The 10,748-nt window shown below is 41.2% G+C and overlaps 2 protein-coding genes across 9 annotated transcripts in view; both read right to left on the bottom strand.

Annotated features, from left to right (window-relative positions):
• LOC127424275 (transcription initiation factor TFIID subunit 1-like) overlaps window positions 1-4,040 on the bottom strand; it is a 36,664-nt gene extending 32,624 nt beyond the window's left edge. For 7 of the 8 annotated variants that reach the window (XM_051669363.1, XM_051669353.1, XM_051669320.1 and 4 more), the window contains exon 1: window positions 4,001-4,040. The gene's annotated coding sequence lies outside the window, so the exon portion shown is untranslated. The remainder of the gene's footprint in view (window positions 1-4,000) is intronic. The other variant, XM_051669312.1, reaches the window with a different exon arrangement.
• A 1,027-nt stretch (window positions 4,041-5,067) lies between these two features.
• LOC127428177 (rho-related GTP-binding protein RhoG-like) lies at window positions 5,068-7,693 on the bottom strand. Its single transcript, XM_051676347.1, has 2 exons — window positions 7,393-7,693; window positions 5,068-7,067 (listed from the first exon to the last, which is right to left on the bottom strand). Exon 2 carries the CDS (start codon window positions 7,042-7,044, stop codon window positions 6,469-6,471), a length of 576 nt encoding a protein of 191 aa, XP_051532307.1. The 5' UTR covers window positions 7,045-7,067; window positions 7,393-7,693; the 3' UTR covers window positions 5,068-6,468.
• Between the last annotated feature and the right edge of the window lie 3,055 nt (window positions 7,694-10,748).

Raw genomic sequence — 10,748 nt, forward strand, 5'->3', positions numbered from 1 at the left:
AGACCAGCTTTCTTTAGCGTCCTCAGGAAAAACAGTCGTTGCTGTGCTTTCTTGACCAGTGCATTGGTGTTTGTGGACCATGTAAGGTCCTCTGAGATGTGTGTGCCCAGAAACCTGAAGCTGGTCACTTGCTCCACTGTCTCCGTTGATGAAGACTGGAGAGTATTCAATGTTCTGTGACCTTCCAAAGTTGATAATTAGCTCCTTTGTCTTTACTGTATTAAGTGACAGGTTGTTCTCAGAGCACCAGCTCACCAGGTTCTGCACCTCCGCTCTGTAGGCTGATTCATCGTTGTTGGAGATCAGACCAATCACTGTTGTATCATCGGCAAACTTAACAATGGTATTAGTGGAGAATGCAGAAACACAATCGTGTGTAAAAAGAGAATTGAGGATGGGACTCAATACACATCCCTGTGGTGTTCCAGTGCTCAGAGTTATAGTGGAGGACAGGTGGGGGCCCAGTCTCACCACCTGAGGATGCAGGAAATTCAGAATCCAATTGCATAGTGATAAGCTGATGCCTAGTTGATGAAGTTTGGAGGTGAGCTTATCATGAATAACAGTACTGAAGGCGGAGCTAGTCAACAAATAACATTCTCACGTATGTATCTTTCCAGGTGAGACAGGGCAGTGTGAAGAGCCAGAGAGATGGCATCCTCTGTAGATCTGTTTGCTCTGTAAGTAAACTGGTGTGAGTCCAGGGTGGCTGGGATGATGATGGCTATGATGTGAGAGAGGACTAGCTTTTCAAAGCACTTCATTATTGTCGGTTTGAGGGCAAATGGATGATAATCAATAACAGGAGGTGACACGATAAGTGAAAACTGAGTATTCATGACGCTTTTACACATTTGGAGAAAGTGTTGTGTTAAAACGTTTTTTTTCCGATATTACTCACGACCACATCGCTGGGAATGATTCTACAGATGTGCCAAGGATAAACCAAGGATGAAAGTTCTACCTGTCAATCAACCGCAGTGCTAAAACAAGATTTTTAAACTTTGCTACGTGCGGCTTTATAGCATGTTTTCATGGTCAAGACTTTCAAGAGTTTTCAGCTAATGCAGCCCCTGGTCATGCAAGTCTTTATTTCTAAATCGCAAGCTACAAAGAATGAAAGCAACGTCCTCCTCTGGCTTTATTGTTTAAAATGATAAATAGCGCAAACATTTGTGCGATTGCTTCGGAAATCACCAGGGGCCGGATGCACCAGCTGTGCGCAAGTTAAAACTTAGCCTAGTTGTGGCGTAAATGGGCACTAAGTCACAATTTACGCACTACTAAATATTTGAGCGTTGCACCATTAAACTTAGGTAGAACATAACCCTAAGTATAAACTAAATATTTATGGAAGAGTCCGACCAAGAGTAACGAATGGAATAAAAAAAGTAGACTGATATTTTATGACATCAATGAGCTCATGTTTTGCGTGTCAGGCATCAATCATTTCGACATACATTATGATGTTGACATTTACACTCGTTTACATTTACGAGAGAGAGAAAAAAAAATACTTAAGCAGCTCTTCAGCATGAAACCGATCTAACAGTGCAGTTTTCAGGATGCGTCGGCCAGTGTCAAGTTTCAACATTCAAAATAAACTCAGCAACCCACTTTCAACTGCTTTTATTTTCAGCAAACCTAACATGTGTAAACATTTGTATGAACATAAAAAGATTCAACAACCAAGACATAAACTGAACAAGTTTCACAGACATGTGACTAACAGAAATGGAATAGTAACAGTCAGTATCTGGTGTGGCCACCAGCTACATTAAGTACTGCAGTGAATCTCCTCCTCATGGACTGCATCAGATTTGCCAGTTCTTGCTGTGAGATGTTACCCCACTCTTCCACCAAGGCGCTTGCAAGTTCCCGGACATTTCTGGGGGGAATGACCCTAGCCCTCACCCTCCGATCCAACAGGTCCCAGATGTGCTCAATGGGATTGAGATCAGGGATCTTCGCTGGCCATGGCAGAACACTGACATTCCTGTCTTGCAGGAAATCACACACACAGAACCAGCAGTATGGCTGGTGGCATTGTCATGCTGGAGGGTCATGTCAGGATGAGCCTGCAGGAAGGGTACCACATGAGGGAGGAGGATGTCTTCCCTGTAAAGCACAGCATTGAGATTGCCTACAATGACAACAAGCTCAGTCCGATGATGCTGTGACACACCGCCCCAGACCATGACGGACCCTCCACCTCCAAATCGATCCCGCTCCAGAGTACAGGCCTCGGTGTAACGCTCATTCCTTTGACGATAAACATCCGATCATCACCTCTGGTGAGACAAAACTGTGACTCGTCAGTGAAGAGCACTTTTTGCCAGTCCTGTCTGGTCCAGCGACGGTGGGTTTGTGCGCATAGGCGACCTTGTTGCCGGTGATGTCTGGTAAGGACCTGCCTTACAACAGGTCTACAAGCCCTCAGTCCAGCTTCTCTCAGCCTATTGCGGACAGTCTGAGCACTGATGGAGGGATTGTGCGTTCCTGGTGTAAATCAGGCAGTTGTTGTTGCCATCCTGTACCTGTCCCGCAGGTGTGATATTCGGATGTACCGATCCTGTGCAGGTGTTGTTACACGTGGTCTGCCACTGCGAGGATGATCAGCTGTCCTTCCTGTCTCCCTGTAGTGCTGTCTTAGGTGTCTCACAGTATGGACATTGCAATTTATTGCCCTGGCCACATCTGCAGTCCTCATGCAGCATGCCTAAGGCACGTTCACACAGATGAGCAGGGACCCTGGGCATCTTTCTTTTGGTGTTTTTCAGAGTCAGTAGAAAGGTCTCTTTAGTGTCCTAAGTTTTTATAACTGTGACCTTAATTGCCTACCCTCTGTAAGTTGTTAGTGTCTTAACAACCGTTCCACAGGTGCATGTTCATTAATTGTTTATGGTTCATTGAACAAGCATGGAAAACATTGTTTAAACTCTTTACAATAAAGATCTGTAAAGTTATTTGGATTTTTACAAAATTATCTTTAAAATATAGTGTCCTGAAAAAGGGATGCTTCTTTTTTTGCTGAGTTATATATATATATATATATATATATATATAGGATATTAAAATGAATAAATGTCTGTTTTTCCAGCATGTTGTATTAGTATTTATCATCCCTCATTTATTTTAGATACAGTTCCTATAATATTGTTATTTACACAGGGCAAATATACTATTTATCAAATCTACTTTTATTACGTATCGTATTTTAATTGGGATATAATTTATTACAGCTGACATTTACGTGAGCAAACAAGATTTGAACATCAACTGTAATAAGATCAAACTGAAATTCACTGCTGTTTAATGCTTCTGTGTACAAATTTGAAGGCTGTTTATTGGATCAATACAGGTAAACGTCATATTATGCGACTACGCATTACTTTACGTGGAGCTTACGACCTACTAGTTAAGTTTTACCTTAAGAACAGGTTGTGCAACCAAATTAAGCACTGACTTAGTTACAAACTAACTAATAGTTACTAAGCCCTTAGTGTGAACTTTACGTCCTAACATACGTGTGAACTTTACGTCCTAACATACGTGAGAACTTACGCACAGCTGGTGCAACCCTACCCAGTTCACTTTCTGCATGCAGTAGTGAAGAGATGTGTATCACACTGTTCCTCTTCCCACAAACATACCTTCTTACTACTGTCTCCGCACTTTTGCCTTTACTCGTATGCTCAATTTTACACACTGTTATGAATTCAGCATAATAATCTTTGAATGCACGTACCCGTTCATCTGTCGCTATTATCAGGGTAGGCCTCTCGGTCCTCGGGCTCGAGTAAAAGTCTGTCCGGAGGAGTCTCTCCCTACCCTGTGCCGATGACCGGTTAGAAACTACCGAGTGGACCATAGGAGCGCAGACTCGCAAATAACGTTCGTGTTCAAGAGTGTGATACGCCTAAATCACGTATTTAAGTTAGTATGATAGCTAGATAAAAATAAGCGAAACTGCAATTACATATGAATGAAACATTCCTACCTGTGCGAACAGTAGCAGCAGTGTGTATTTGTATCCGGATCTGAGCCGGCTGGTTTGTCTCCTCCCTCAGGTCTAATACTGTAACTGCAGCGCCATGGTGTCTGTCAGTCTCTCCCCTTCTTGATGGACCAACTAATTTCTACTGCAGATTTCTCTGTTCGTGTAATATGCTGAAGGGGGATCATTTGTTACATTAATTGAATTACAATTAAACGGAGCTAAACCAGGAGTCCCTAAAACAGTATAAATAGTAGTCTTCCCTTAAAAAAATGTCTGTATATTCATTCTGTGATACTGTTCATTGATTGTGTTCCATGATAATACCATTTTACTGCTTTATTACCATATTCATGTGGTGCTCCAAAGAATACCATGGTGGTTTTTCCATGTTATATTTTATGGTAATACCATAGTACTTTTAGTATAAGCTTATCTGCTGAATACTATGTCATAGTATGTTATGTTTACATTCACAGCATTTCCTATTATATTGTAATATCTTTTTGCACTACCTGTTTCATCTGACACTTTCACACTAGAGCTGTGTACTGGTCGGCACTGCACTGTCTCTTACTGTGTCTATTGTCCTGTTTCAGCAATTATTGTATGTCTTGTACTGTTTGCACACGTTTGCACGTGCACTTTATGTAGAAATGGTCTTTTAGTTCTGTGTAGTCTCATGTAGTTCTGTGTTTGTTTTATGTTATTTCATGTTGTTTTTATGTAGCACCATGGTCCTGCAGGAACGTTGTTTTGTTTCACTGTGTACTGTACTAGCTGTATATGGTTTAAATGACAATAAAAGCCACTTGACACAAATGTAAAGCATTCAGGCTTCAACATAAGATCGTTACTCTAAGTCTAACAACAATGCCTCGATACAATCACACATACACACAGCTGACAGTTCTGTTTATCTGTAAAGCACTGTGAAGAATGTAAGAGTGATGCAGCTGTTCTTTCTTTTTCCCACTTGTTCTCTCTCATTCCCTCCTTCTCTATCTTCTTACAATCTTCATGCAGAAAAATATACATTGAAAAGATGAACAGGAGCCAGGCAGTCTGGTTTACTTTACAACTGGTTTATTTTGTCATGCAAGTGGAGGTATAATTTTAAAAATAATGACAATTAAAAAGTAAAAACCATTTTAATACAAAAAAATTGGGCCAATTTTTGGTGTTTCATTAGTGTCCTAAAAACAAAAATTTTGATGAAGCAGCCTTTGGCTGAAAAAAAAAAAAAAGTAGACATTCAATATATAAAATGTACATGTGGACCCAAATGAAGACTAAACCTGAACTTTTAGTGTTTGTGAATATTAACCACAGTCTAAATATTTTGAACAGAAAGCTTATCTCCTTCCTCAACAGTTCGTAACATGGCACTTCATTGGAGTGGATCAACATTTAAGTTGTGTAAAATACAAATAATACAAATAGTAGTGGCACTTTAGTTTCAATAACGGGTTTGTAAACTCTGAGGATTCAGGCAGAGCGAGCCAAATATGGAAAGATCTTCATTACTTTCTCAAGAGTTTTATACAACAGCACTTCATCCCTTCATTAACAGCTCTAATCGGAGGCAGGTGAGCTACAACAGCTCTCTATAAACTAACATAGCCCACTGTAAACTTTCAGCAGCACTTTCCAGAAATAAATGTCAGCTGGCACCCAAAGTAGCACCCTAGGTGAAATGAGCAGAGAGGAAGGATGCGTTTGTGAGATGTCAGAGGAAGAGCCAAGCTCAGGCTGAGCCTCTGAAGGCACGCTGGGATTCCACAACATGTCCTGACTTGAAAGGCAATCAACCCAACGGTGATCATTTACAGGTCATAATGTAGGGAAAACAGGATGGCATAGTTCCTATAGGTAGGTCAAAACTATAGGTCTTGTGTTAAGATACCACACATATTAGTGGGGTTGCAAGGCCTCACATTTTGCCGTTAGGGTGTAGGGGAAAAGTATACGCTGTTGAACAGAGTACAGATGTGCACAAGGGAAGACAGCACCTTCATATGTTTTAATAAGACATCCAGACACATTAGACTAAATTGACACTTTGGTGCATTAAATATCCTCTGAGTGTTTCCTTAAAAATCTTCTTTTTTTTGTTGTCTTTTTGTGCTGGGGTTTTAAGGCATTTTGGGAGAGCAGCAGTCATCAATGCCCATAGTCCTTCAGACAAATTCATCCTCTGCCTGCCTTCAGATTACAACACTGTAGTGCTGTATTAATGTCTTAGGTGATGATATGTGTGTAAAGTTTAACACAAGCACACAGTCTCAAACTCACTTATTAACAGTCTGTGCACCTACTGCTATCTGTAGTGTAGAGATACAAACATAAAGTGGTAGCGACACACACAGTCATATCAACAAGACGATCACATCTAACTTCCATCCATACCCTCATTGAAACTCAGTAACTCTCTCTCACACACACACACACACCCACCCACCCTCCGATAGTTATAACAGCACACATTTCTTGGTATGTTTCTTGGTGCTGGGGTAGAGAACAGCTCTAACTGCCTCGTTGAAGACCTCTCTGACTCCCTCCTGCAGAAGAGCTGAGCACTCCAGATATCGCACCGCGCCAATGCTGCGGGCCAGCGCGCTGCCCTGCTGCGGGGTGGTTGGACTCATTCCCTGCTCCTTCAGCTTCTCCAGGGTCTCCTTGTCTGCCCGCAGGTCTCTCTTAGTTCCCACCAGCAGCACAGGTACGCCCGGGCAGTGGTGGCACACTTCTGGGTGCCATTTATGTCTGACATTGGCATGAGAGGAAGGACTAGCCACGGAGAAACAGATAATGAACACATGCGTTTGTGGGTAAGAGAGGGTTCGCAGGCGGTCATACTCCTCCTGACCGGCCGTATCCCATAGGTTAAGGCTGACGGCACGGCCGTCCACACAGGTCTGTGTGCTGTAGTTGTCAAAAACCGTCGGAATGTACTCATCTGGGAAGGCATTAGTGGTGTAGGAGATCAACAGGCAGGTCTTTCCCACCGCACCATCACCAACGACAACACACTTTATGGTCTGCATTTTGCTGCCTGGCACAGGGGTCCCTGAGAGAAAAAGAGAGAGGGCGAGATTTCATAAGCCAGTGAATATTAAACAACCTGATCTGCAGTCTTTTTAGATAACACTCCAGACAGACTGCGCAAACACCGAAGCAGCAGATAAGAATACATTAAACTGCAGATACTGCCGTTTGGCCCCAGGTAAAAGGCATGCATACACAAAAACCCAAAACAAAGTAATAAAGCTGTTCAGCTAGTGAGTTAGCAGCTGATCCGCCGAGTAAACACCGGCCATTATGAGATGTAGTAAGGTAGCACCACATAAACATTATGCATGTTGAAAAAGTATGTTTTTTTAAGCACGACTCACTGTGTTTGGGTGGCCTGAGGAGCTGAATGAGTGTTTGCTTTGAGCTGCTTAAGTTTCCATCATTGCAGCGGCAACGGCGCTCTGCTAACAAACTAGCGGATGAGACTCACATTAATCTGTTATTAAGCATAAACATCAACCCTAAGAGGCATATAACTACGCGTAAAAGTCGTATACAAACTGAGCGCGAGAGAGAAGATTCAAAATGCTATTAAATGAACATAATTGAAGGTAATTAAAACAAAATCTTCACTGTGAATCGCAATCCTTTTCTCTTACTAGCTCATTCTTCAACTTACGGGTAACGCAGACTACATTGAAGAACACGCCCATGTCGCAAGGAACTGTGGGGAATGTAGTGTAGTTTCAGAACAAAAACGCAACAGAATTCTTATGAAGGCTTCTTCTGTCTGTGCATATGCGTCGAGGTTGAATCAACCAATTTTACCAAATGGATCATATATTAGTATCACGTCATCAAGGAACGTTTGCGAGTTAGTTCATAGTCTCAGAAAACTCAACTTCAGTTCTCTAGTTGAAAGTTTGCTCACTTTATCAATTTTGACTGGTGAGACTCTTTTTGTCCAGATCTATTAAATACATTACAAATGCGATTCACACAAATCAAATCAACTACACCTCTTGAACATGTTTTTAATTTCTGAGTTCAAAATCATTTTTATGTTGTTTTTTTTTTCTTAAGTGGTGTAACTGTCTGAAGACAATTAAAAAGCTGAAATTCTGTAAAAAAAAAAATCTGTCTTTTGTTACTGTAAGATAAAGGATTAATGTGCCCTCTTGTAGGTGTGTCTAACTGTCTTTTCCTGTTCTCTGCCCCACCCACGATCAACTGTTTTGTTTCATAATGTGGACTTTACCCATTATCCCCATGGATTATCAGTCTAGTCAAAAATGTCCTCAGTATATTAACAGAGTAGTCTTTTATGGTGCCAAAAGGCACTCATAACATGAATATATTTTACTTGTGCTCTCATGCTAATTACAGATAAGCAGTGTAAAATTAAGTTAAAATTTAAAGTTAAAATTGTAGTATAGAAAAGCTATTAGGGTGGCACAGGGCTCAGTGGATAGCACTGTCACCTCACAGCAAGAAGGTCCCCGTTCGAGTCCTAGCTTACCCAGGGCCCTGTGATAAACTGGCCATTTGTTCAGGGTGTTTTCCTGCCTTCGGCCCAAAACAGCTGGGATAGGCTTCAGCACTACCTGCGACCCTACTTAGGACAAACTGCCATAGAAGATGGATGGATGGATGGATGGAGAAAAGATGTTAATCAACAGGATGATCTAACAGTGTATGTGTCCTGCTTTGTGAATGTTTTGAGCATGTGTTTGTGTGCATGCGCACGTGTGTGTGTGTGTGTGTGTGTCTACTTACAAAGCTATAGTTTGGTGACAATTTTGTACCCATATGTGAGGTAAATCGGAGAAATGCTCTCTTTGGAGACATTTTGGGATGTCCCCATTTGGAAAAACAATCCATACATAAATTCAATAATGATTTTATTAATTCTAATAATGCAAACTGTTTTCTGTTAGGGTTAGGTTTGGGTGTGGGTTAGAGTTAGTTTATAGTAATTATTGTTAGCTTTATGTAAAAAAATAGAAGTCTATGGTATGTCCCCATCTGAGCAAACGTGTGTGTGTGTGTGTGTGTGTGTGTGTGTGTGTGCATATGTGCATGTATGCATGTATGGATCTTTCTTAAATGTTAATGTTCACTGTTAATACAGCAGAAATCTTAGGAAATCAAAACCAGACTTTCAAGAAACAAATAAAGAATGCACGGACACCTCCCAACAGACAAAGTGTAGGCTAATTTTATATCCCTAGTTTAACAAGTTGATCCACTTGAGATGTAGCCTAAATGTTTGTACAGTGTTGAAATGCCAAGTTAGGAACTCAAAACTCTGGAAAACCTGCACAAGATATAGCCTATATAGGTCTGTTTTTTATAACCAGTTGCTAAGACTACAAGTTCAGTCTTAGTCTTTTATTTTTATTGTATTTTATTTTATTATTATTAATATGTAGAAATGAAAGGCCAGGGAGTGAAACCATTCACACCTTCATGTTATTAGCTATAAAAATTTAAAAATGAAACTATTATGTGAAGAAAAACATGAAAATGTATTATTTGGGCCCAATGTGTTGGAAAATAGCAATAAATACATTTTCTGATGAAGACTAATCTTTATGTTCTTGTCCATTAATTACCTTCAAATAGTCAATTTCAAGGTAGCCTGGAGAGGTGAGGTATCCAAGCCACATCAGCTATTTACTGGGGTACCTCAGGGATCAGTGCTTGGGCCACTTCTCTTCTCTATATACACAACATCACTGGGACCCATCATTCAGCCACATGGTGTCTCTTACCACTGCTACGCTGATGACACGTAACTCTACTTGTCTTTCCAGCCCAACGACACCACAGTGACTGATTGAATTTCAGCCTGCCTGGCAGACATCTCGTCCTGGATGAAGGAACACCACCTGCAACTCAAACCAGCCAAGACTGAACTCCTTGTCTTTCCAGCCAACCCTGCTGTTGAACAAAACATCACTGTGCAGCTGGGTGTAACTACAGTAACGCCTTCCAAATCAGTCAGAAATCTAGAGGTAACCATCGACAATAGACTAAATTTCACAGACCACATCTCAAAGACCGCAAAATCATGTAGATTTACACTCTACAATATCAGGAAGATAAGACCCTTCCTCTCTGAACATGCCACACAACTGCTTGTCCAGTCACTTGTCATAACGAGACTGGACTACTGTAACGCTCTCATTGCAGGCCTCCCTGCATGTGCAATTAGACCCCTGCAAATGATCCAGAATGCAGCAGCACGTCTGGTCTTTAATGAACCAAAGAGAGCACGTTACACCACTCCTCATCTCTCTCCACTGGCTGCCGGTTGATGCACGTATCAAATTCAAGGCTCTGATGCTGGCATACAGAACAGTCACTGGGTCTGCTCCAGCATACCTAAAATCGTTTATGCAGAGCTACGCGCCCACTTGAAGCCTGTGGTCGGCTAAGGAACGTCGCCTTGTACCAACACAAAGAGGCACCAAAACACTTTCCCGGACTTTCAGCTTCATCATACCACGATGGTGGAATGACCTTCCCAACTCCATTTGTGAAGCTGACTCACTCTCTGTCTTCAAAAAACGACTAAAAACACATCTTTTCCGTGAGCACTTAACCAGTCATTAATAATAATAATAATAATAATAATAATAATAAATGCAGTTTTAATCTGTTTTGAATACTATTCTGATGCTAGTGAAACTTTGTAGTATGGCACGTTTCATACCACTGTCTCCTTAAGGTG

The sequence above is a fragment of the Myxocyprinus asiaticus genome, chromosome 3, assembly GCF_019703515.2.
Source record: "Myxocyprinus asiaticus isolate MX2 ecotype Aquarium Trade chromosome 3, UBuf_Myxa_2, whole genome shotgun sequence".
NCBI lineage: Eukaryota > Metazoa > Chordata > Actinopteri > Cypriniformes > Catostomidae > Myxocyprinus > Myxocyprinus asiaticus.